General features: G+C 39.9%; 1 protein-coding gene and 1 long non-coding RNA gene across 26 annotated transcripts; one reads left to right on the top strand and one right to left on the bottom strand.

Annotated features, from left to right (window-relative positions):
• Nucleotides 1-18: 18 nt before the first annotated feature.
• map7b (microtubule-associated protein 7b) lies at nt 19-27,674 on the bottom strand. 25 transcript variants are annotated; one of them, XM_078943029.1, is made up of 20 exons: nt 27,350-27,526; nt 17,674-17,844; nt 17,511-17,588; nt 16,840-17,003; nt 15,200-15,317; nt 14,771-14,872; nt 14,299-14,409; nt 13,058-13,153; nt 11,108-11,227; nt 7,442-7,614; nt 4,999-5,135; nt 4,648-4,892; nt 4,422-4,572; nt 4,180-4,351; nt 3,985-4,089; nt 3,845-3,895; nt 3,737-3,761; nt 2,962-3,076; nt 2,706-2,884; nt 19-1,356 (listed from the first exon to the last, which is right to left on the bottom strand). In XM_078943029.1, the coding sequence occupies exons 1-20, from the start codon at nt 27,393-27,395 to the stop codon at nt 1,346-1,348; spliced, it is 2,370 nt and encodes a 789-aa protein (XP_078799155.1). In that variant the 5' UTR covers nt 27,396-27,526; the 3' UTR covers nt 19-1,345. The 25 variants fall into 25 exon arrangements, with proteins under 25 accessions (XP_078799155.1, XP_078799150.1, XP_023808717.1 ...); XM_078943024.1 differs by lacking the exon at nt 27,350-27,526 and adding an exon at nt 23,592-23,887; XM_023952949.2 differs by lacking the exon at nt 27,350-27,526 and adding an exon at nt 23,592-23,886 and having other exon boundaries at nt 2,962-3,040.
• Nucleotides 27,003-27,562, top strand: LOC105357192 (uncharacterized). The gene is made up of 2 exons (XR_911217.4): nt 27,003-27,210; nt 27,302-27,562. It is a non-coding gene; the product is annotated as an uncharacterized LOC105357192 (long non-coding RNA).
• Nucleotides 27,675-27,833: the final 159 nt, after the last annotated feature.

The following is a 27,833-nucleotide window of genomic DNA, read 5'->3' as shown; positions in this document are numbered from 1 at the left end:
GTCTAGACAATAGACGACTCAATTTGAAAAGTTTTATTTTGCTAAATAATCTTTTTGCAACGGTGGTACAAATTCAGTGATGTGATGGTTCAAAACATTGTCCCAGCTTTTGTCGTATGAAGCGTTTGATTTGAAACTTTTAAGACTATGAATGAACTTTGCAGTCATGAGTTAAATGAAGTAGCATCAGAAACTTTGTAAGTCCTCCCCACTTTAAGGAGTGCTCCAGTAATGGCAGAAAACAGAAGTCTGAGCCGGAAGTGCAAATCTTCAGGGCAGCAAAACTAACCAAACAGAAGAAGACATTATTGCTTTTACATGATACTTTTCTGGAGAAATGCATGTCTTTACTTTAGTGCTGAGAGAAAGTCCCTCCTTCAAAGCAGTAAGGCAAAGGAAAACAGAGTTAGCATTTCTTATTCAAAAGATCCAATTTCATCACATTACTTGCAGCACTAATAATTTAATCTTTTTGCACCGACTACCGTACAAGCAAAGAGGCCCAGTGAAAGGATCCAGCATGAATGGAACAGGAGTAAAGAAATGAGAGGCTTGAAGCCAAAGAATGCTTTTCTCTAAATCTGAACAGAAAGGAATCATGTGATCTGTACAGCAATTAAATAAAACCTAAACAAAAATCTGAAGTTTACATCCTAATTCTGAGAGATCAGTGTTTTATTAGCCAACTAAAGTTCATAATTGCACCAGTGACACCCCCAAATAACATCTATGTTTAAACACTGAAGACAAAACAACATTTACAATGTGACAATTTCAAGTAGTCTTGTTATATTTGAGTCTCAATCCCATCTGCTCTGTAACTCTTCAAAGTGAAAATGACAGGTTAACAAGAACAAATAAGGATTCTCTGTAAAGGATCCGGTTCTAAAGTTAAGTTGCAGATTCTGAAAGTAAGCAGACAGCAACAGAATACTTCAAGTATCAGAGCTGAAGATGTTTTAGACAATCTGTTTACATTATTATCAGGCCTCTCTGTCCTCTCAGAGGAGAAAGAAGACTTCAGTGTTCTCCTTGTGGCTTTAGACGTTTGAGAATCGGTTGGAGCTGCGTGACCAAACACGGCCCCAAGTCGTAGTGGTCAGAAGAGACGAGCGGCTCTTCCCCGGGAATTTGCGGAGGAGAAAATGACTCCTCTCTCAAAATGTTTTGAAGGAGATCTTTGGAGGCGCCGTCTTTGGGAAGTGAATGTTGTGCTCGCTCGTGTCAGGGAGCGAGACGGTCTGAATCCGGCGCTGTGAGTCCTTCCTTTGATTCAACTCCTCCCAGATTTTTATGACCTCTTCTCCCGTCTCTGGGTGTGGAAGCGTCGAGTTCCCCAAATGCATCAGGCAACATCTAAGAGTCAAACACAAATCAAACAAAATTCTGACTTTGTTTGCAATATTGCACATATTCTTCCATAAACAGCTGACATTTCAATGTTAGCAGATTTATAGCATGGAGCATAAGTTTAGGGCAGCAGTTTGACTCAGGCAGTTGAGCAGGTCGTCCAACAACCAAAGGGTTGGCGGTTCGATCCCCGCTCTCCCCAGCCAGCTGTTGCCCCCCCGAGCGCGGCTAGCCTGCAGCTCACAGCTCCCCCAAGGGGATGGGTCAAATTGCAGAGAAGATTTTCCCCATTGTGGGATAAATAAAAGTAAAAATAACATTTACACGGCATCTGCTGTGCTTTTTATTAAATTTTGTTGTGAGTCTTACAAAAATAGTGGATATGCAGAAGAAAACACATTTATAGTGATGAACAATAAAGCCACCTTCACATTGCTCTCTGCAACACGCGTTCAAGCGACCACTTCCAATGAGAGGTCTATGTAAACACACGTAAACACTCAATTCAGGCTTCTGTGTTCAAAATTCCCGTGTTTACATGCAGCAAGTCCAAACATTTTCAGGCTCTACGTAAAAACTTTGCAGTCATTGAACGTGTAATAACCCTTGTGCTATCCTAGGCACTTTAACATTGGGAGTGGGGTCATGTAGACCCACTAGACAGTGCTCTGAACCTTTTTTCTTCAATGATTTGTGATCTTCACTGGTGTCCATGGATTACATGAAATCTTTCCACCTTTATCATGGTAGGGAGAACACGTCAACGGTCATCTTGACCCCATAGGATAGCATAAGGGATAAAGGTTAAACCAGGTCAAACTTTGACCAATCAGGGACTCTGGTTTGGTAGTGACCTATGGACAGCATCCCTTTCAATTCACGGGCATGCAGCCGTTTGAAAACTGATCACAGAGGAGAAATTAATAATAATTATTGATTTCTAAGATTTATAGGTTCATATATTAGAAAAAGATGTTTCATTAGCCTTTTTTTATAATCATGAATGTATCTGTTGTCCCACATCTGTACCGATTAAGTTTAGCTTCTATTGTTGAAGCACTAACATTCTCAGATATTTATGTTTAGGGTTTATAAAGTTTACGATAAATGAAGGGTCTTTAGGCCAGGATTTAATCAGTTATCAATGTGAAATAACAACAAAACAGTTCAGGAGTAGTTTATTTGCTAGATCTTTAGTTTTAATAAAAAGCTTTTTACAGTTTGTTCAGATGGAAGTCTGTGTTGTTAAAGATACATAATCAGACTGACAAATTTTAATAACTTCACATCATAAAGAAAAGCAGAAAAAAACTGGAGGGAAAACAAAGACGAGGATACGACAGATGTTCAATTACCTGGTCCCTGCTGGGCTGAAATGTCCTCTACTCCACTTAGGGGCTTTAGGAGGCCGTTCTCAGTGAAGGCTACGATAGGAACTCTCTCCTCGGGCTGCTGCTGCTCCTCCTGTCCTTCAGGAGGAGACAACCTTGAATGCGAAGGCAGGTCAATCACCTCCTCAAATGCCCCGTTCTCCCTGCAAAATGAAAGCTGGCGATGAATCACTTCAAACATCTCCGCTTCAGCAATCCTCAAACGGAACCTCAGACGGACCTCTGGTCGGGATGGCTCGGCGCTGCAGTGCTCTGGTTTGGGTTGAGACCGTCACTTTTCTGCGTCTGGGACACTGTCACTTTGGATTTGGGAGACGTTAAACAGGTCACTGATACTGACAGAATAAACAATCATCAGTTACAGCAGGGGACTCCAAACTTTTTCAGTAGAGGGCCAGATCTGGTGAATGGCCAACCATTCCACCAGCATTTTTTCAACCCGTGCATTAACATGAGATAGAAATGAACTATTTCATGAGTATCTTTTTTCCGTTGGGATACTTTTCCTTTCTCATAGAACAAAAATAAGTTCAAACATTTTTTTTTTTTAACCAAAGTAATTGAATTTGTGATTTCAAAGTCAGAAATGAAGAGAAGGTCTTAGGAAAAGAACTTTCAACAACATTAAGTCTGGGTTGATATGACTGTTACATATTATTTAAATGCTTACCATAAACTTCTCAATTTAAATCATGAAAACAGGAAAATAACAGAAATAGTTATCTTCTTCAGAAGTACAAACCACTGTGGTTTTGATCACAGAAACAAATCTGTCCTCTCGTTTGACACTTAAGACTGACGGTTTGCAACGGCTTAGAATGTAATTTAGCCAATCACAATATTGTATCCACAGTTCTTAGGGATTGCAGACATATTGAATGTGAGCCGCATTCGGCTCACAGGCCAGACTTTGGACATGCCTGATTTGCAGCATCATGGAAATACAATTTAATAGAAGTTTTTTAAAATATTTTTTAAAAAGTATATGAAGTTACCTGCACTGTTTCCATTACTGACTTTCTAAAAAAGGAGAGAAAAAATGAATATTTGAAAAGGTCAAACAGTTGAGTATTTGTTTAGATGTGTTTCTTACTCGGTTTTACCTTTTCTGTTGTGTCAGAGCGCCTCGTTCTCTTCATGATCTCCTCAAGGCGCTAAGAGTAAAAAAAAAAAGGAATAAATATTTAAAAAAAATTTGAAGTTAAAGTTATGTTGACTAGATCAACTTGAATGATGGTGTTACCTTCTTTCTCTCCAGGCGTTCAGCCTCTTCTTTCTGAAAGTGCTTCTCCCTCTCCTGCCTCAGACGCTCAGCTTCCTCCCTCTGTCGAGACTCCTCCTCCTCTTTCTGGACATGCACAGAGTTATCATGAGTTCCCCATAGAGTCTTTTGCTTCCACCTAACGGCTCTAAGAATACAAACTTTCTCAGCTCCGACCTGTTTCTGGAGTCTCATCGTTTCCTCCCTTTCGTTCTGCAGCCTCTCTTCCTCTGCCTTTTTCTCCTCCTCCTCCTCCTTTCTCCTTCTCTCCTCTGCCTGCCGCTGAGCCTCCTCATCTCTCCGGGCTTTTTCCTCAGCCTTTCGGCGAGCCATCTCCTCCCTAGCTAACCTAAACAGACAACATCAGTCAAAGACAACACATGCATGTGTTAAAGTCACACCTGATCCAGCCAGATTACCTGGCCTGCTCCTCTTGCTGCCTTCGCTCCTCTTCCTCTTTCTCTCTTTGCTCACGCATTAGCCTCCGGTTCTCTGCGAGGATGCGACTCGCCTCCTCTGGATCTGTGGTTCCTGCTGAGGGTTTGGAAGATGGAGGAGTTCCTGAGCTCTCTAAAAGGCATCACAAAACACATTTTAGAATAAAAATCCAATCTGTGTTGGTAAAGTACCGGTACTTTTACCAACCGCCAGCTCCTGTGGGTGTGGTTTGCATCTGCTCACTGGAGGTCTTGTTTTGACCCAGAGGTTGAGGTCGAGGCTGAGGAGGGCTGAGAAAGTGCTCTTCCTCTTCGTTTTGGGTTTTGGTCGGGGTTGAAGGTTGAGAACTGTCCGGTGTAATCCTGACAGGACGAAGGTTTCCCGGGTCCTCTGCCCTTGGAGACTTCAACAGTTTGGGTGTTGGGGGGCGTGCTGGAGTCTTCTGAGGAGGTCTTTGAGAAAAATACATCGTAACATGAAGATAATTTTTGCTTCCATTTTAAAAGTGTCCTCTAAACAAAATGTGTCCCTGACTTGTTTTGAATGGGATCATCTTACCTGCCAGCAGAGGGGGCCGTTTTGCTGTTTTTCTTGCTTGTGGAGGCTGTAAGGTTTCTGGGGGGTAATGTCAGAACAGGAGCCAGTGGAAGTGACAGGTTGCTCCATGATTTCCTGACGTGGTCACGGTCCTTTTGCTGGTCGCACAAAGAGATCAAATGCACTTTTACCAAAAAGGGAAATGTTTTACAAAACATGAACAAAGTCTAGAAGAGTCATTGTTGCCAGCCTTCTTCTGACCCTAGATGACCTCTGAAGCCATGCAATAAAACAAACCTAAATGAGGATTTAACTTCTAAAGCTCAAGATCGACTGTCCAGCTCCCACAAAACTGAACTTATGAGGGGAATAAACGTAAAAAGACTCGACATGAAAGAATTCTGCAGTGACCCAGGGTTATTTGTGACTGCGCACGCAGAGAGTGTCTGTAGGTCAGGACGTAAAGAAGAAGCCTTTCCTCTAAAACCTTAATGGCATAAGCTGCGACAGCAGCAGGCAGATGGACAGAGGGCAACAGATCCACTTCTGACTGATCTTCCAAACGGTCAAACAGGCATTTAAACACCACAGCAACGACATAAATGCCTTTTTTAGTGGGTGATAACATTTAGAGATTTAAACATAAAGAAAAGATAACCGTTTATAGTCATTTATTAGTTAGGCGAGCGTTTTAGCTTCATGCAGCTAGAGGTTAATGTTTACAGAGAAAACCGTTCTTTTGCTTTGCTGGCTGAAAATAGGGCAACATCATAAAGTAGAAAAACAAACTTAAACAGAAGGTATACAGGTCAGTAAATACTCATATAATCATTAATATTTTAAAGATGCGTCATCATTTTGACAAAAATGTTGTCTGGGAAAAAAAATTTGGAACTCGATCAAAAATTTCTCTTTCTTAAAGAACAAAACCTAGCACCATTTAGAAAAATACACTTAATGTTTTGAGGCCATTCATTTACAAAATCTAGCTTTTAAAGATTGACAATAATTCAATTACATCAGTTTAAATATTTTCTTTATAAAACAATTTTAATTTCTCTTAATTTTGACAGCAGCCTATAGAAGTTCCTATATAGAAAATACACCCTGTATCAAATAAGACTCTCCTGCAATTAAAAATGCAAATTCTTTTATCCTTACGACTTCGGTGCACTGTCACCTTTTCTTTTTCCCCTTTTATTGAATGTAAACAGGACGACATTAGTCCAACATTATTTTTTAATTAATGCATGTAAATGCAATTATATCACTTAAACCAGCGGTTCTCAAAGTGTGGCCTGGGGGCCAATGGCGGCTCGCGGAAAGATTTTTGTGGCCCTCAATAAAAGAGAGCCAGAGCAGGTTCCTTTGAGGAAAACGTTGTGTTGGCGAGAAGAAAAGGCGCTTTCAAACTAAGTGGACAAATGCTTACTTTGTTTACCTCATGGATAAAGTCCTGTGGCTCATTTGCAAGCAGGTAAATGCAATGCTCAAAGAATTCAAAATGAATTGTCACTATGTTACAAATCATAAAAACTATGACACATTTACCGGTGAGGAGCGCAACAATAAGCTCCAACTACAACGAGGCTATGCTGCACAGCAGATGCTTACAAAAATGGCTAAATCCAGTGAAGCTGTGACAGAAGCTAGCTACGTTGTGGCTTTGGAAATGGCCCGGCGTAGCAAGCCCTAAAGTGACGGGGAGTTTGTAAAAACAACGTAAGTAGCTGACATTGTTTGTCCAGGACAAAAGAAAATCTGTCAAATGATACAATTACTAGATGAGTAGAAGATCTGGCAGCAACCTCTGACTGCAACTGGGAAAACATCTGGAGTGCCTGGTTAATTGTACAAATTAAAGTTATTAAAAACTACTTTTTCTGTTTGTCCATTTTTTTCACCAAAACTGGCCCCCAATCTAATGTCGAGTTCCTAATTTGGCTCTCCACTACTAAAACTTTGAGAACCCCTGATTTAAACCATAGACACCAGAATCTATTTCCAGCTAAGAAAAGAAAAAAACACAAAGGTTTTTACTTTCAAGTAGATGCTAAATTAAGGTGATTTCAGTTTCAAAGCGCTTTGATGGATGTTTGCATCGAGGTGTGAGGAGGTTAAGAACTTGGCCTCTAAACACCAACTAGACACTGGTGTGCAGCAGAAGAATATGTGCTTTAAGCTTATTCTAATGATAAACATGTATGGCTGTAGATTAAAACTTTTAACATCACTTTGTTCAATTATCTGACAAGTGAAAAATCTAAACATAAATGACTAAAGTTAACTAAACTAAATTAACCAAAACTACAAACCCATTATTTGTTGAGCTCATTAGCATTCTTTTCAGAGCCATAATAAACGGATAAAAGAGTCACATGTGACTCTGGAGCCTCGGGTTGCAGACCCCTGGTTTAGCCAATAGTGTTCATTTAATCAAACTCAGCAAATACGTCTCCTGTACCTGTCCAGTTCCTGTGGTCCGCCTGCGTGGGGTGGTGGAAGGCAGGGAGGGCATCTCCTTGCCGAAACTCCGCTCCTGGCTGCGACAGTGAGGCAGAGGCTGGCTCTGCAGGGCCTTGAAGGACATGGAGCTCGAAGGGTGGCAGGAAACTGAGCGAGGACACACAGGCATGGCTACGGTGATGTATGAGGGTGAGGGGGGTGGGGGTGGGGGGGGGGGGGGGGTCAGAGTGTTTGGAAGTTTGTGGAGATCGGGAGCAGCATTGGAGATTTAAGGGACAATTGTAAAACAAATTGTGATTAAAATCAGGCATGGAACAAAAACATGAAAAAAGGGAATGAAAGAAGAGGAAAACAGGGAGTTTGGAAAAGCCAGCAGAGGAAATGATTGAGGAGAAAATGTTTGGAAGGAACACAGAAAGGAAATGTTAGTGCTGCTGATAAGACACATCTACAAATATACTGGAGCCATAACTGGGTCATTTTCTAATAAAACGATAGAAATGTTACAATTTAAAGAATCAAAAGATGAACATAAAAGACATTAAAATATCCCAGAGATGGAATTCCAAGTTAAGAAAACCATGTTCAATCATCACATTAGACCCAACACCACAAAGACAGACAAGTAAAAGTTTTTGGCATTTTTTACTATCTTTTTAAGTAACTTGTAAGTAACATGGAGCCTTGATAGGGGTACTTTCTGGGGGTGTGTTAGATTCGATATGTATTGCGATTAATCTCAAGTGCCACTTGTTCTCATCTGGCGCTCATTACAAAGCACCACAATCCACACTTTTATATGGTACTGGCAGCAACGTGGCACAATTTTAAAAATATCGTCTTAACAGCATCGATAAATCGATACAAGTCTCGCCAAATGAAATATTGCGATATATCACCGGAATTTTTCCCTACACCCCCAGTATTTTATATGCTTTAGAACCTTGTTTATGAATCCAGTTCTATAAGCAGAGGTGTTGTTAAAATCCTAGAATCAGCAGCACCCAGTACAACTCACCAATCACATTTATTAGTTTCAAGAATCAGAGAAAGCCAGTGCAAGCCCTTTTATAGCTGGGTTAGTGCTCAAGTTCTCCCCTTTCTCCCAGGTGAAATAAAAGCAGTGATAAAAAATATATACAAATATGAAAAATAATGTTTTTCTTTCTTTTTTCCTAAAAACGAAATAATAGAAACAATATGCATAACTCACTAAAAAGACGAAAGAAAAAAAAAAGAAATGGCAAAGTCAAGCATGACAAATCATAGTCCTGTGGTTTGACATTTTTTTACAGCTCTGATTTAAGGTACTTTAGGAAAAATATTTGTTTATGTTAAGTACCATATTTGGCATACAGAATGCAGAATTTTAAATAATTTAAAAAATTAGGGTTCAATTACAATGCAATAGAACAGTGTTCCATTGTTTATCAAGGGGATACGTTCTGCGATAGGGGAAATCTGCAAAGTAGGATTACAGATGTTTAAGGTTGTAAAACTACGGTGGCCCAGAAGGGTCACAACACAACACATTAACTTTACACACAACACATTAACTTAACACACAACACATTAACTCACAACACAACACAATAACTCACAGCACAACACATTAACTCACAACACAACACATTAACTCACAACACAACACATTAACTCACAACACAACACAATAACTCACAACACAACACATTAACTCACAACACAATAACTCACAACACATTAACTCACAACACATTAACTCACAACACAACACAACACAACACAATAACTCACAACACAATAACTCACAACACAACACATTAACTCACAACACAACACAATAACTCACAACACATTAACACACAACACATTAACTTTACACACAGCTCTGATTTAAGGTACTTTAGGAAAAATATTTGTTTATGTTAAGTACCATATTTGGCATACAGAATGCAGAATTTTAAATAATTTAAAAAATTAGGGTTCAATTACAATGCAATAGAACAGTTTTCCCCTTGTTTATCAAGGGGATACGTTCTGCGATAGGGGAAATCTGCAAAGTAGGATTACAGAGTTTTAAGGTTGTAAAACTACGGTGGCCCAGAAGGGTCACAACACAACACATTAACTTTACACACAACACATTAACTTAACACACAACACATTAACTTAACACACAACACATTAACTCACAACACAATAACTCACAGCACAACACATTAACTCACAACACAACACATTAACTCACAACACAACACAATAACTCACAACACAACACATTAACTCACAACACAATAACTCACAACACATTAACTCACAACACATTAACTCACAACACAACACAATAACTCACAACACAACACAATAACTCACAACACATTAACTCACAACACAACACAATAACTCACAACACATTAACACACAACACATTAACTTTACACACAACACATTAACTCACAACACAACACAATAACTCACAACACATTAACTCACAACACATTAACTCACAACACATTAACTCACAACACATTAACACATGTTTGTAATTTTATGTATGATACCTCAATTGTCAATAAGTAAAAAAAAAAAAATATAACTGAGGAACTTGTGAACAGAAGTGACATCCATGCTGTTTGGCAGATGTGGGTGTATTCAAGTTCATGAGCTGACGCAAGACTGTCTCCTCCCATATTTGCACCCAATCTGGGAGTCAGGACTTGTTTTGTTGGGCTGACGGCGTCGTGTAATGCATGCGGCTTGTACACTGACGCGGCTTATGTATGTAAGAAGCAAGCTTAGTACGTGAAAATGAGTAGGTGCGGCTTGTAATTGGGTGCGCTCTATAACCCGGAAATTAGGGTACTTCTATAGAACTATTTGAAATAGGAGGAAGACTTCCATGGTTTCAGTACACAGGAGGCGCGTGCAGCGCAGAGACGCGGAGGCCTATAAGTTACTGCTGCTCTCAGTGACTTTTACCGGCAAGTGTTTTTTAACCAGCCCTGTTAGTGCTGTTACTACCATATTGCTGCCGTGTTACCGCGTCATAGGCACTGTTTGGAACAGAGCTGTGACGGTGTGGGATTTTTGATCACCGCGGTGATGATGCAGCAGGAGATGCAGTGTTGCAGCAAATGAATACCGGTAAAAGTAATAATTACAACGCAGTGTCCTTTATTAACAAATAACAGTAACTACTAACTAACTAATTAACTAACTATATAGGTGCTGTAGAATGAGTTTGTGTATGTGAGTCAGCGCACTGTGTGTGTAAGACGAAGTAGCAGGAGCTTGGCAAGAGCGAGTGAGAGAGCTCCCTCTTGCGCTGCACGTGCTCTCCCCTCTTTCTCACACACACGGTGCTGCGCGGTTTCAGCCCATACACATCTTTATTCTACAGCGCATGTTTCAATATGGGCACTTGCGGCTTCGACAGATGCGGCTTATAGACAGGTGCGCTCTATAGTCCGGAAATTACGGTAAGCTTTTCTGAATAAAGAAAACATCTGTGTGAAAGTCAGCAAAGTTTGAGAGCCTGAAACAGACTTTTTAAATCTAACCAAACCTCATCTACATCTGAACCTGTTTTAGTCAAAACAGCTCCATTTCTGAAGGTCTAAACTTTTCTGGTTCATGGAGCTGTGAATAGAAAAACTGTGTTACTCAGAAATGTATGCTTTACCTGTTTGGTCTCCAGACAGACTGACAGCACTGCGGCTGCGAGCCAGGTAGGAGTGTGTTGGCTGCTGCAGGCGGTTCACCACATTGCTCTCCCACAGCGTCAGCGGAAGGCGGCGCAGCCCTGACAACACACATTTCATCAGTCACAGCGGATTTTTGTTCATGGATGCATGGAGGTATAGTGAAGGTTGACCATGCACACCCCACATGCGTGGACCGTCCCAACAATTACGAGAAGCAAACATCCTCCACCAAAGCGCAATAAAGGTAAGAAGCAGAGAGGCGAGCATTAAGATAAAGAGTGCAACAAAAAGGTCAGATAAAGTCCATAGACATCGATGCATTTGACAAAGAAAATGCATAGATGTATAAGTATTAGGCTTTTATTTGGCAGGTCAGAAAAACACTAGTTACCCCAAAGTTTAACAACATAGAATCTTTTTGAAATTGCATACCTCTGTTGTCTATTTTACCACCAAAATCTTTAAGCAAAAGAGAGATTACCAACTAAAACATGCACCTGACAGTGGACAGGTAACTGGTTTCAGCATGCAGGGAAACCCTTAAAAATGGGCTGGAAACTGTACTGACGAACAATATCATACAAACATTTATAATAATATACATTTTGACTGAAATCATTTTATTTTTTTTCACAAAAAAAATCTTTATTTGTAATAATTTTGATTTCCTAATAATAAAGAAACTATCTGAAAAATGGGTTTCAATTTTTCCATCTTGAATATGACCGGTATACCATGTTCCCACATAAACAACAAGATTATCCTACAGAAGATTAGAAAAGGGGGTCACGCTGGAGGGAGAGAACAAAAATCCCCATCCTGCTGATGAAACACAAAGAAGTGCAAATATTTGCACACGTACAATGAAAGGCAAATGCTGCACATCTTTAAACAAACTACAATCACATGTTTCCATGGCATCAGGCCTTTGCAAAAAACCACTTAATAGGATGCATTCTTAAATGAATGTTGATGTTTAGTCAAACGCTTACAAAAAAGAGGAGGAATGAAAAGTGTTATCTTAAGTTAGAAAAGGTTTTGTTTTAACCATGCCTATCAGCAATGATAATATTTTGGGAAATAAATGGTGTTCAAAAAGTGAGGAACATGTGGGATAAGCTTATTAAGTATTTACTAAATATTGCTACCCTTTAACTTGTTTTTACATTTTTTTTGTTTATGAAGGGCAGATAAGCTCAAATAGAAGATGGATCTTGTTAGGAGCTTCTGGTATCTGAGCGGAGGCTTCAGGTTTGCTAATGATCTGGTTGATGGCTCTGTGTCCACACAGACGACCCAGAGCAGATCACACTCCTCCAATTCCCCATTGAACATTTGAGGGATCAGCTTGGGCGTGAACATGTTTCTTACAAAGGCATTACATTGTAAAAGCTAATAACAGGCTTTATGGTGGTACAGTAATCCCCCGCCCATTCGCGGTTTAATATTCGCGGGTGGCCGCAGATGACATGACGTCACAAGCGTGAGGCGCAGAACAGCTCTCATTCCGCGAATTTTGAAAAACGATTTACTCTGTACTTTACTGTAAAGTATTGTTTACGCGTTTAAGATGCCATCCAAATGCCCTGCATCATCTCCAGCTTCTGGAAATGAACCCAAAGGGCAGAAAAAGGTTCTGACTCTGCAGAGGCTCTGGCTCTGGGAGTTTTAAAACATTGTCAATTATTCACGGATTTTCGTTATTCGCGGGGGGTGAAGAACGTAACCCCCGCGAATACGGGGGGATTACTGTACTGTTGCCAAAAAGCCTTGTTACAGCAAAGAAACATCAACCTTGCTTCATGTTTTTCTTAATATTACTAAATTTGTTTCCTCATTCCCCATTTTTTTATTTTGTTACAGTTTCCAGCCCGTGAGCTTTTTATTAAATAATATTGTGTTATAGTGTTCTATTCCCCTGAAGACACCTGTGTTTTGCTGCTGTGGGCTCTTCCCCTGATGTAGGCGGGGTTTGGACTGAGCTTTGCTTATTACTGGGGTGGAGGTTGTTCTCATCTGCAAACCTGTCACAGCAACACATAACATCAAAGAGCGCATGTAACTCACACAGTGGTTTCTACAATCGACATTTCATACAAAAACACACCTGTTATGACTGACATACTCTTATGCTGCGTTCACACTGAATGCGATTTGCACGGCAAATTTGCATTGGCTGCCTCTCTTTCGCCGCTTCTCTTTCGTTCTTCTCTCCACGCCGTTTATCCAAAAATGCGTTCATAAGCAGGGAGGAGCTACCAGTTAATCTTTTTAGGCTGATCGCTACATGGAGCCATTTACAATGCATGGAAGGCTTGGTGGTGTTTAGAAATCAGGTTTATTTATCATAAAGAGCTCTATAAAACCATCGGTAGTCACTTCTCCATGTCTGGGTTCATGTGATAAATTAAAGATTCTCCCGACGTGGCGACCTCGCCAATGTTCACATAATTAAACTCTGGATGCGCACCCCAAATAGCGCTGCTGTCACAGCCGGATGTTTTGGCGTCGTGCCACAGCATCGAAACTGGCTGCCTCTGCCGCGCGTATCGTGTTCGGTGGAAACGTAGCTTTATACTCCTGCAGTGAATTGGATTCTTCAATTTGCATCTTGTTGACGCATTAAACTTTAAATGATAAATCTATTCACATTATTGCCTTTATTTATGGATTAGTGTTTATTTTTTGGCCCTACTTCCAGTCATCCATCTGTTTACACTCCCGCTTGCTTACAGCCCCTTACACCTTCAACACAACATTATTGGTGCAACAAAAATGGGGGTCAATGTTGGAGCTCAGCAGTCGTACAGTTTGGAGCCAGATGAAAGCTCAGACGAGGAAAACAAAGACGTTTATGAAGTTAGTCGTATACAAGTGGATGCATCAGAATGGAGCGAAGCAGGGAACCTGTGGCCTGCTGATTGTAGCTTTTATGTCAAAACTAAAGGTTTGCTTAAAGACATTTTTTCATCTGCTCCTGATTCACAATGATTTGAATAAAGAAATACTCAAAAATGCCACTTTGACCTTAATTTTCTTTAAGTCTTCCATCATCAGAAATATGCTATAAGAACATGTTAAAAACACCAAAGACATGACTGTCCTCGGAGTGGGTCTTTATATTTACATTTAATAAGGATGATACAGTTGTAGCATCTCAGTTTATTACCTCGGTCAGGTGAGTGGAGAAGTGTTGCAGATGAAGAGGAGAGGCGCTTTGTGATGATGGAGTCTGTCTGTTTGGATAAGTTCACTGTGGACACTGACCTTCTGCCTGCATCTGAGAATATGAACGAACAAAACATGAAAATTATTAGAATGAAAGTTAAAAGAATTTAAAAAAAAACACAGAAAGAAGTTAGCTTTTCTAAATACGTTGTCTACCCAAGTTACTTTACAACAAACTTGAAAAAACTACTTAGAAAAGTAGTGATACCATAAAAGGGGATTAGTGCTAAATGGCTCTAATACTAAATAAAGGTGAATAATTGGAGACAAATTCAGGTTGCCCTGGATTTTATGTACAAATGGAAAAAACTAATCACATCTCTCATGCTGGCCTAAATGCAAACTAACTAGAATGATCTGAAACCATGTTAACACTAGCCTTCTAATGCTAGCCAGCTAACTATAATATTCACATTGGGAGGTCATTCCATGTCTGCGGTAGAAACTGAAAGCACTTTGCATGTGCTCTAGTCCAGCAAGGTCGAGTGGATAGAGGAAAGCCGACTCGACAAAACCTGAACCAGAAGGGCAGAGAACAAAGGCAGAGAGAAAGAAAGCAGGAAAAGAGGGAGCGTGAACGAGAGCGGCGGGCCAGGGGGGAGAAAGAGATGGACAGGTAGAACACGGTGTGAGAAGACAAAAACAACATACAGACGCAAACCTGTGATGTATTAATGTGGCAGAACAAAATCAACACAGAGGCATTATTTATATACCTATTTACACAAGACTCAAGAGAGGACACAGCATAGTTTTTAATAAACTCCTAAAAGTGCTGACAGCCACAGAAGTGTCTGAGTCTAAACAACAAAATCATTAAGCATCAAAAGTGAATTCAGTACCAGTTGTTGTGTTGGTGGCGTTTGTGTGTACTGCTCCTCCCCAGGACCAGCGGTTGTTCTTCGGTCTGGTTTTCTGGCCTTTGTCTATCGTGCGACGGATCACCGCCTCATGGCGCACCTTTGGGGACAATGATGGTGACTAAACCTCCACAAAGCCGCCCGATGACACACCAAAAACATCATGATTAGTGCCCAAGTGTGTGCCAGCTACCCCACTACAAGATTTAGAAAACCAACCAACTTTTGAAACTGTGAGACTATTTTACTAAATTGATTAATATACAGAACATAAAATGTAGATTTGCCAAATTTTTTACTTTTAGAATTTTTTAAACTAGTTAAATAAATCTGAAGGATGTGAACATTTAGCTAAAAATCTGTTTTATAATTATTTTTTCTCAGAAGATCCATCAGTACACTTGATCAAAAGCCTTTCCAACATTTACCTTAAAAGAATTAGCGTCTACCCTCTCTGGCAAATACTTCCAGACACTGCAAATATTTTGGAGTCAACTGTTTCCTGAGAGTGTGACTAAAACTAACCAGATAACTGAAGGAAAAGTACACTTTTGAAATCATTCTTTGAGTAAAATAACATCATCAAAACACTAACATCCAGCTAAATATAAAGTTAATCAACAATGACGAGCCGATTTTGATTGTAACCAATAGGTTTAGGATTCATATGTTTTTGTCATTCTTGCGTGACATTCTCATACTATTTCACTGTAAGATAGCAGAACTCAGCAGACTAAACATGCTTGAAGAGGTGGAGACAGCTGTATCTGCTCAGTCAGCAATAACACAGGAAGGTCTGGTGAAGTTGTAAATGTTGGAGATCACTTACAACTCTCTAATTATCATACTCAAATACTGTATTGCACATGTCCTTTTTAATAATAAACCAGAGGCTGATTAGCATAGAATGTGCAAAAGAAGTGGAAAAATATACATTTATTGTATCAACTTCCTGCAAGTTTCCATTATTCTGCACTGACTTAGTAGTAAATGACTAAAATAAATGTTGAAAACAGCCCATCTTGAACTTTTCACAGAATACAGCCTATTTGCACCATCCTTTTGAAGCTTTAAAACATAACTGGAACCAGGTAAGTTCACCAAGTAACCACTAGGTGGCCTTAAAAAAAAAGAAAGCAAGTCAGTCCCCATTCACTTTGATGAAAGAAAACGTCTAATCTTACAACAGAAGTAACCCTCCAAGTTTTACACTCTGGTTCCCAAACCATTTTGTTTCTGTGTAGTTGGATTCAATATATTAGAACTATTGCGAGTACATTTTGTGACGAATTCAATCCATATTTACGATAGAACTGCATTGAAATGTGGCCGTTTTTTGTCACTTTATCCTTATACAACTGGCTTCAAATAAGCCTAATAGAAGCCTAATGGTGACATCACACATCCTCTGTTCATCTAAATGTGAAACAGACCTTCATATAAAAATTCTGAGATCCAGGTTAAAATAAGTCAGGGTAGGAGTCTAAGAAAAGCATAAAATCCTTAAAATTTAGTTAAATGTTTCTATTTCTACTCAAATTGATAACTCAGACTTCATCACAACCTTTGATAAACTCAAAGGTCAAATGTCAAAGACCCGTCCCTAATGTGCATCAAAGTACCCTGTCCTCCTCCTGTTTTTGTCGTCGTTTCTCCTCCACAGCGGCCCGCCTCTTCTCCTCTTTTATCCGCTGTTCTTCCAGTTTCTTCTTCCTCTCCTCCAGGAGCTTCTCATAGTGCTGCCTGGCCCGCTCCTCACGCGCCTGCCATTGGGCTTCTTTGGCAGCTGAACCGTGTCACACAAACAAAAACAGACAGCTGTTTAAAGTTTGTGAAATGTATTTCAAAAACCTATACATCAGACTGAAATAAGCTTGTATTAGCATTGTGAAGGATACAGCTGCTTTGTGTGCTCTAGAAACAAAGCACCTGGACAAATGATTACTTTAAAACAAAATCAGCATCAACACAATTCAGCAGCACACAAACAGGTCTTCAACTTCCAAAAAACCCACATCCTGAGGTATGTTACCCAAACATTCCTGCAAAAATGTGAAAACACTGGCCTTTCAAAAACCTGCCCCTTGGAGTCGCCCATTATTCAGCTCTGAATCCATGGCAACGCGGTTCCATGACTTGAGCCTGAACTTTTTGGAACAACTAGGGAAAAGGGCACTTTGCCACAACTACAAATCGACTTCATGAACAATATAGTCCACGTGAGAGTTAATTTTTACCGTTTTACACAAGAATATACATTTAACTTTCCATCAAACGTCTAAAGAGGGCTCACCGTTCTGTTTCTCACGCTCCTCCCTCCTCTCACGGGCCAACCTCTGTCTCTCATCAATCTTGTTGAAAAGCAATGAATCTGCAGCACAAGCAGCAGTCCAAGAGCATCATTAAAACTTCTGTTCACACAAAGAAAAAAAAAGTGTGATTTTCTCCAAGTTTACCTGTTTTGGTGGCAGCATAGTTGCTGGAGTTGTTGCTGGTGACTGGGCGATTTAGGGGGAAAGTTGGAATAGGAGTTAGGCTGGGAGTGTAGGTCTGTCCGGAGCCCGGGGAGCCTGTAAAGGTGGCTGAAGACGCTCTTCCATCATCAGAATTATATTGGGAGTAGGACGCTGGGGAAAAAAAAGACAAGATTCATGACACTAATTATTGAAAGAGGAGGAATAAAAACGGGAGAAAGAAGAGACATGGAGGAAACGGGTAGCTTTTCTCAATGATGGAAGTTGTAATGAAAATGCTCCACTGGTCACAAACAACAAATTAAACGTTTCTAACACACAGATATGACGAGTGTAAAGACACTAACTCTAAAAGATCAAAGCAATATTGTTTTTGTCTTGTGCCTAAAACATGAACACGTTCTCTTAGAATGGACAGATGTAAAAAATCAGAACTAACCAGTTCCATCAAAACATACTAACTAATTGTAAAGATCAGTGGTAAAGGTCTACTGGTATGAGCTCTGTGTTAAATATTAAAGCCCTAATAACCCTTTTACACCAGAACTTCAGCTCCAGTGTCGACATCCTTTCATGTATTGTAACTCTTGAACCGTTACTGCAATCCATGTTGTTCAAGTGGATTCTGAAGTGGAAAAAAGCAGCCTTGCGCTAATTAGCAACACTTTGTAGTGATGTGCTGATGCAATCCACGTAAATCAGCTGATTCTGCCGCAGAGAAAAGTGGCTTTGCCCCGTTATGCAACACTTTACGTTCGCAATGTGTTGTATATCAGTGCAAAGCCGAGACCAAAAGCTGCTTTTTTCTGCATCAAAAATGAGCCGATTCACCTTGATCGGGTAAACGGTCGAACAGTTACAGTAGATCAAAGATGCGTCATGTAGGTGTTGCTGATGACATCTCCAGTATTAACGGGTTAATGTGGGCATTTGAAGTATAGTAGGGCTGTCAGAATAACCACACATCGACACACAGGGTTGGCTTTTTTTTTTAGCTTTCATGCTGCAGTGCATGAAAGCTGATTATTTGTTGAAAGCTTGATTAGATTCACCTCAAAATAAACTCTGGTAATCCTCAAAGAGAATTTAGGCTCCAACATTCAACATATTCAAACTAAAATTGTGATTTTAGCCAAATGCTTAGCATGAAGTTCAAGAACGGTAAAATGTCTGCATGGGTCACACAGACCTGGCCTTGCTCCTGCAAACACTTATGTCTACTCCAAGTCAAGCTGAGTGTGATAATAGTAAGCAAGGCCAAATAAACAAGAGATTTAGTCAGTGTGAGTTCAGGTTTGTTGTATGATGCCATATAAAGAATGCAGCTGCACATGCATGCAGTGTCCTGCTGTACCTGCCAGGAACTAAAACAGTATGAAATTCAAATGCGATGTTTGTTTTACAGCATCTAAATGAATAAGACCTTCTCCTCCCAGCTCAAGGGCAGGGCATTGATCAATAGTTAGTGTGAATCAGCACTTTGAAGTTTCTAGACAGGATGATTACAAAGACATTCGTATTTCTGAGCTGAAGTGTTTTTGTCAACAGGTTAAAGAGGTGAGAATAAAAGGAATGGGATGTTTCTCCAACTGCAAGGAAGACATGGAAATCGACCTGAAATTGAATAGATGAACTTTACGTGAAATGCACGTTTACACTCAGCCCTCTCTTTTATTGCCCTCAGGGGCATATCAGCTACTCTGACAATTACTGACAGCAGAGGAGCAAAGTTCAAGTTTCATATCCAACAAAACAAGAGAAAGCTCCAATGCAGCGATGAAGTTTCAAGTCAAAAATCCATGTTGGTCCTCCTTTGCCAACATAATTCAATGCTGAGGGCAGAATCGGAATCCAAGCCGTTACTGCCGTCCCCACCCAAAAGACACTTGTTTTACAGAGATGTACAAAAGGACATGCTGGAAAAAAGATGATGTCATGGCTCGGTAGATAATGTCTCAGTCTATGGGACATCTGCAGAGGTGTGTACACAAGCACTCACAGGTGAGCACACAGGAACAGGTGGATGTGGCTTTGATGGCTATTGTTACACCAAACTGGGTCTGTGTGCACCTTTCTGTAAATCACTTTTATTAAATAAAAAAACTGATTCAATGCGCAATTGTTAATGAACAGCAAATGATTTCAACAACTAATAGTTCCTTAAATGAAAAATGACTCGTAATTTGTTGGTCTGTATTTAAAATTAAAGCTCAGGTCCGATTTGGTGGCAGATGGAAGCAACAAATGCAAATTATGTGTTAAACTTGAACTGGAAGTTTGTAAAAGGAATGAAATAAACAGAGAAAAAGGAAAAATTTCAACTTTTATTTCACTTAAAAGGTAACCGTCAGTTGATAGCAGGATTACAGGGAAGCTTGTGTAATCACGTGGACACGGATGTGGGAGTGGAACATAAAAAAGGAAACACACACAAAAATGCAAAGAACAGGTCTTAAAGAAAAGGCCTTTTTTCTGTTTCATTCATAAAAGGCTTTCTTAATAGAAACGTTCAGTTAATCATTTTCAGCATTTTTCATAACTATTCAATTTTTCATAAGCAGACACAAAAGTTGCATGAATGAAACAGCCGGTTCATATTGTTTTAGCATTTCAATCTCATAATCCAGCAAAAATTTCTGAGTCTAATCATGTGCTAATGTTTCTTTCAACACTCCCACACTATCCAATGTTTGCCAACATAATTGCTCTGTACATCTCCATCCGGTGTAATTCAAAAAGGAAACTTACGACCAAAATGTTTCACTGATCAGATTTTGCAGTCAATGCAATGCGCCAAAGAACACGGGGTCAACGGTAAAAGAAGCTCCAAAAAAGGAACTGAAGGCCAAAGTAAAGGCCTAGGAATTTTTAGTCTACAACTCAAGATGACTGCGCCCATTGTGATGTGATGCAGATCTAATCATTTATGGGTTCCACGTCCACATCATTGTTTGAGCACATTCCAGCAGCTTTTTTAATTAGATATGTGAAAAACTGCAAACTAATATCCCTTTAAATCACTTTTTGGTCTTTTGTAAAAGTGTTCCCAGCTGTCTTTTAATTATGATTACGCTGTCTGACCAAAATCCAAACAACCTGTGTTGTGTTCTAGAACATAGTTTCTGCAGAGTGGCAGTAGTTGATCAGAAAATCACCTGAGTTGCACGTGGAATCATAGGCGTGGAGTAAGCCTGACCTGACTTCCCATCATCCCTTTGTTTACACCATCACCTGCTAGCTACAGCCCCTCACAACTATAAACTAATATTAGCAGTGCAACAAAAACAGTGAGCAATACTGGAGCAGATGTCATCTCAGACGAGGAAAACAAAGACATACATGAATCTAGTCGTCTAAGTATCAGAATGGAGCTTGTGACCTGCTAACTGTAGCACTTTCATCACAGCTACAAGCTTTTTCCAACAACATTTTTCATCTGCTCCGCATCAACCATGATTTGGTTTAAGAAATACTTGGAAATGCAATTTTAAACGTGATTTTCTTTATACTTGTCCTCCATCGTCAGAAAAATGCCAGAAGAACGTGTTAAAACACCAAAGCATTGTTCAGTATAAGCATAGCATGTGCTTGTCCAGATTCTCCAGTAGTAGGAGGTTTTACCTGGATTGTGGTTCATAATTCCAGAGTGGCAAACTTATGATGGGACCCCAAAATCCTGGCCACTATTTTCACTTTGACTAATAGAGGCCCATAATCCACATTCCTGCTTCCTAAAGACATCCTTTACAAGAAAAGAATTCATCTTTCAAAGTCCATGGTACAGTGAAAGGGACCAAAGGAGGGAGCCAAAAAAATCTATCCAAAACAGTTTTTGTGATGATAGGAGGGCAGCGAGATCTAAAAAGAGAAATGTCCGTTCTGCGGTCAGACAGAGGGACATGTTGTCTCAACTCTTGAGTCCTCATGCTTTGTCTCATTCTCTATTAGAGAGAGTGAGACACAGGGAGAGTGGGACTGTTTAATCTGCCCCGTCCCTCCTACGGAGTTGTGTATGTGAACATCCTCCCCACCCCCAATCTATCTGCATTCACTGCCCGCCAGATTAAATGGTCAGGGTTGGCGATTAATGCTTTGCTGCTGCCCAGGCCAGTGGGTAACAGGCAGGCACACTGTGCAGTCTAAGAGGCTTAGCTGCTGCTAATGCTAAGCCAAACTGTAACCTCCAATGACCAGAGGGGCAGAGGAGGCAGGGTGAGGGACATCCTCTCTGCAGACAATCCTTTAGACCTGGAAGCAGTAAGATCAATAAATTTATAGAAAAAAGGGAAAACACTGCAAGCTTCATTTATAAATTTTAAAATTACTATATGACATTTAAGACCAAATCGTGTCAGATAAAATGAAAAGGTAGAACAAAATAGGATAATCGGTCATTTCCCACCACAACAAAAGAACAGAAGACGGACTAAAACATTCTCGTTCTACTTTTAAAACCTTTCTTCTGGTGAGCTACTGCACAACTTATTTTCCAGTAAACCCTCTTCTACTCCAGTCAATTACCTGGATCAGATGTGTTCAGTCAGTCAGAAACTGGATCGCATGATCCAGCTAATCAGCTGAGGCTGGAGAAGGGTTAGCTGGAAACTAGGCAAGGCTGTAGCTCTTTAAAGAATAAGACAATTGCTTTATAGTTCCACTCAGCTCCTATTTTGAATTTTTTTAAAAGTATTCCCAGTGGTCTTTTAATTATGATCATGCCGTTTTAAGCCCAAAATAAAACTGTTACTTTCTAGGACAGTTTCTGAAGAGCAACAAAAGTTCATTACAACTTTGTCTCCGAGTTGTGGGCAGGATCGTTGATGCAGAGCAACCCCGCCCCCCTTTTCCTTGACCATTGTGAAGTTGGGCGGAGCAGGAAACTCTGTGGATGGCCCAGCGTATTTTCTATATCACAAATATGCTCTTTTTCCTTTGGCATTTTTTTTTGTCTGCTCCTGATTCACATGGATTTGAATAAAGAAATAATTAGAAATGCAGTTTCAAGCTCAACTTTCTTATGTCCTTCATCATCAAAAAAAAGGACAAGAACATGTTAAAAACACCAAAAACAGTTTATCAGAGTGGGCCTTTAATAAAGATAAATATGGTAATATTGCAACAACACATGTCCTTCACAAATATTTTAAGTGAATATTAAACAAATCTATTTTTTGCTTTGCTTTACAAAAGCCTCTTTTTCTTGTGTATAAATATGATGGTTTTGGGGAAAAAAGACGGGGAAAGTAAAGATAGGAAACAGAGGGAAGGAGTTTTTAGATGGCTTTTCAGTACTTTGGCATCATCGGAACTAAAATGAAAGACAAAAATTTAAAGAGGTCGGTTTAAAACAGAGTTACAGCCCCTGCATTTCTGTGCCAGCTGGCAACTATGCTAACTATTGCAGTGCATCTAGAGAAACATAAAGCAGTCTTCACTTTTGCTCTAGTCCACTGTCATTCTCTGGCCCTTCTTGTCTTGCCGTGTCAGCTGTTTTTCGGCAACGCAAACAAAACTGTCCATCATCCGTCATGTCAGCCATCATGGTTGTACCTCAGTAAGTTAAAAAAAAAAAAAAAAAAAGAGGACAGCAAAGTGTTGAACGAGTTCTGAGAGACATTAGCATCGCTAGCATCAAGATCTCTCACTTCCATGTGATTATCACCACATTAACAAATGTCTCTGCCCTCAGTGTTCCACACTTTACATCCATTTTAAGAAGCTGTCCCAACGGAGACTGCTTTAACATTTTGCCGTCCCACTCTCAACTCTCTGTCCCAGATAATGTCCCAATTAAATGTAAAACGCATACACACATACATCATTCATAAGTTAAAATAGGTTAAAGACACCTCATCCGAGCATGCCAATTCCCTTTACCCTCTGTCTGGTTCTCTGCATACCTCTCTTTTTCTTCTTCCAAGCCTCTCTGCGTCTCTGTCCCTCCTCTTCCTCGGTGATGGTGGACAGGCCTGGGATGGCTGAGCGGCTGCCTCCCCTTCTCTGCTTCCTCTTGCTCTGGGAAGACCCACTTCCACCTCTTCCTTCACTTGTTTTTTTCTTATCTGGCATCGCCTGTCCTGTTGCTAAACCTCCCAAGCCCCTGGCTAGCTCACCCAGCCCCCTCCCATCCCACCCTGCTGAGAGGGGTGAGGGGGTAGGGGATGAGGCAGGTCAGTCCTGGGTACCACAGAATGAAGGTCAGGGTCACCCCTAGAAGCCCTCTTCTCTTGGAACAAATATGTAGCTAACAGCTAAAAGCTACTCTCAATCGGGCTAAAAATAAAGAAAGGAGGTGATGCTGAGGAGGATAGAACGAAGGGAGCAGATGGAGGGAGGCAAATGTCCACGAGAGAATGAGGAGAAAGGCGAAAAGTGATGAGTGAAGGAATGAAGTGCAATGCAGTAACGATGGAAGGAGCAAACAGAGCAGCTCACTGTGTCACGTCCATACTGACGGCGATGGCAGTGCAAGGCACGGAGAAAGGATGAGCTCTTGTAGTGTGGCTTAGAAAATAGGACTTAATCCACACGAGTGACTCGGACCAGATCTGTAAGTACTGCACTTCCTTCGACTTTAGCACTCCTCAAGAGAAGAACCCCCCCTTCCTCCTCCTCCTCACTAGATCTGCTCTGCACATAAACATGTCCAAAGGATCTCGCTCCACAGACATTGCATTATGCACACATGCACACAGATTAAAAAAAAACAGCCGAGTTGTTAAAATATTCAGTAACAAAGCAGCAGTGAAAGGTGAGTGCAGGAAAAAGGGTGTCCCTGACAACAGCGGGGCGTGGACCAATGACAAGCAGCAGAGCGAAGGTGTGGCAGCAGAGGAAGACCCGAAAAACTTTAATTTTATGAACACAGACACTACAGAGGACCCCCAATCATAGGCACACACCAAATCAAACATTGCAGTGCAGCAGCTCACAGATGGAGAGCACATGGTATGAGGCTCCTCCCACATGATCACTTAAAGGGCCAGTAGACATTTTCTTTGGCGTATCTCTTCCCATGGATAGACTGACATGTGAGGAGAGTTACTTTAGAATATATATTCACAATAAAAGAAAATGGCACTTTTACTCTGATATTAAAAGAAAAAAAATCATATTCCATGTGTAAAAAGGGTGAGCAGCAAAGACAATAAAAAATTAAACCAATACTGGGGGAAAAACATAAAAAATCTAAGTGAAAAATTTCAAAATAAAAGCCTACACAACCATGAAGTCTAGAGATGTCAGCATTACAAAGCAGCATGCGTTTCATATCTGCAAAAACTTATCCCTCACAGTTTTTCGTCAGGTGACTACTTGCACTTTCAAATGAAATATTAATACTTTTAGAAATGTGGTACACCAATTGTATCTTTAAAAAAATTTGATAAAATGTGTCTATTGCTGTACAGGTATAAAATGAGGGTATTTTCTCCAAAACTAAAACTCTGCAAATAAAATTAAAAAAAAGAATGTTTTTCAATATGACTAATAGCCGCAATACCCAAAAAGTTGATTGATTGATTTCAAGCATTGTAGTCAAAGCAATAAAGAATTCTCACAGATTAATCAAATTTATTACAGAAATGATGAAATGCATAAATAAAATAAAAAACAAATAAAAAAAGCACTTAAGTCACATTTGCTTAATTAAATATAATGATCATTTAGTAAAGATATGCTGAGCTTGATTTATTGCTTGTAATGGAGTGGAAAGAAACTAACGTATGTTCCCACCCCTACTAGGTTAATTCATTTTATGGTTTTACAAAGTTTTTAAATGCTGATCAGATAATTTTCACGTTAAATATAAAAATATGGACACAATGGTTTTCATTTAGAGATTAAAAGAGAAAGCTAAAACCTCAAACTTTTATTATTTTTCAAGGACAACAAAAGAAATTTGGGGCAGCACTTCCTTACTGTTTTTCCTCAGAGAGCACATGCTGCACAAACCCACACAATCATAGCCAAGCAATCTGATCTTTGTCCCTGCAAAGCAATTCTGTAACCCTACACTCACTCCTTAACCTGATGCGTTAGGATACACCCTTCTCACACTTGCAGCGCTGCAGCCCCCACACGTGTGCAGGGATTACATTATTTCCCAAAATTCAAGTCAAATGTTGCTAAATATTGCATCTGTGAATTCTGTTCATGTTTGTTACCATTTCAATAAAACAAGTGATGTAGAAATCTGGATTAAGACAAATTACTTCATAAAACAGAAAAAGTGAGCAATTTTCTCTGCATACAGGCACTTAAAACTGAAAATTAAAAAAATACAATAAAATCAAGCCATACCAACTTTAATTTATAATACCCGTGTTTACTTAAAGTTGAAAATATATATTTATATTTACCTATTTTATCAGATAAAATGCATTACTTTGAATATCTTTAAATTTCCAACAATGACTTTATTGCAGCTATGGCAATCTGTAAGTATGTGCTGATATGGCACCCCTCTATATAATATCAGAAGGTTGCATGTAAACACGTTTTAAAATGTTTCAGGCCATTTGAGGTATTTTATTTCTCTTATTCTTGTAACCTCTGATCAGCTGCTAGAAATAAATGCAAAAAGCAATTTTGATCTCGTTGGAAATTTGAAACTGTGAGATTTTTCTCCTGTAAATAAAAAATTAAAAAATAAAATGTTTAATTAAATATTTAGAGATCTTTAGTAAACTGCTATATGCCATCAACAAAATGTCAAAAGTGGTTTGGCTTTTAAAAATATTTATATTTTCCCTATAAATGGACTCGCCCAAATGATGTTTGTTTTTTAATTAGCATAAAATAGACTCGCCCACAAGGGTGTTTTTTTTTTTTTTGGGTTTCTAACTATAACAAAGAATACTTTACATTCCACTGTCTACATGCCTTCGCGTCAAATGAAAGAGACTGAACAGCCTAAAAAAGTAAATAATAATAAATAAAGAAAATCCTTAACGTAAGATTATGAAAACATATTAAAGCTACAGATTCATAAATTATTCTGTAGTATTCCTGACAACTGATTTCATTTATTCTACCACAGTTTAACACACATTTCTTTAAATTTGCCGGAGGGGAGAAGAACTTTTCTTGAAAATGTAAGATTTGGGATAAACAATGCAAGGCTGCTTCTATGGTTTTAGTTTGTAATAAACTGTGATTATTGCTTTTAAGTAAGTAGAATACCAATAACCAACAAAATCGAGTAGTTTGGGGACAAACAACACCGGTAGTGGAGCAGATGACCAGTCTAAATTCCCCATAATCACCGAGCCTAACCCCACCTTTAAATCCCCGAATTCACCTGTCGCCGCACCTGAAGCCAGGCGCTTCAAAGGCGGCTTGCTCAACGTCAGCAACAGGTGTCCGTCTGCGAGCCCCACAAACAACTAAAGTAACACGAAAAACATTTCCGTCGTTTAAACAACATTACACACACGCAAAGTAACCGGTTGGGTGAGTTGGCTGATAGTTAATCCCAGTCCCGTGACCGACCGGCTGTGAGCGCCCGACTCATTCCCGGTAATTAATGTTTAAACACCGTCAAAACGCCCACGGCTGCGTGTCAGTCCGCCAGCTCTCAGACTGAACTTCTGTTGCTGTTTTTCCACAGAAAAAAGTTCGTGGAAGTCGAAGTTTCCAGTTCGCCGCGGCAGCTCACCTTGGGACTCCGGAGGAGATGTGTCGCTGCCATCCAGGTCCGCCATTTCTCCTGACGTCAGCTGAGAGGGATCACACGCGCAGGAACCCGCGCGCGACCTGATGGAATGATCCCAGACGGGGTGGCCTGGATGGGCCCGGCCCCTCCCACGGACAACACGTCTTTACCAACTCAGCAGAAATGATGTGCATTTATTAAATGGTGACAGCCAAATCCTTTGACAGATAAATTAAGTTTTTATTTCAAAACTCTAAAAAAGTTTTTTTTTTCAAGTTACACAGTTCACAGGAGGCTCTCTGGAGTGAGATACAATTATATTGAGTAAAGCAACAACTGGACCATTGCACGAAGACATGAAGCAAAAAAAATCGGATTTAAATAGTCATGTTTGCAGGTGGATCCTTTTTTGTCTGAGGTGTTATGCTGACATCTAGTGGCCAAACTTAAAAATGATTGCGGATGAAATAAGCATAATAACCCTTGT

This window comes from Oryzias latipes, chromosome 24, assembly GCF_053564925.1.
Source record: "Oryzias latipes strain Hd-rR chromosome 24, Olatipes_Hd-rR_3.1".
Classification (NCBI taxonomy): domain Eukaryota; kingdom Metazoa; phylum Chordata; class Actinopteri; order Beloniformes; family Adrianichthyidae; genus Oryzias; species Oryzias latipes.
This window is presented reverse-complemented; position numbering and strand designations above follow the sequence as displayed.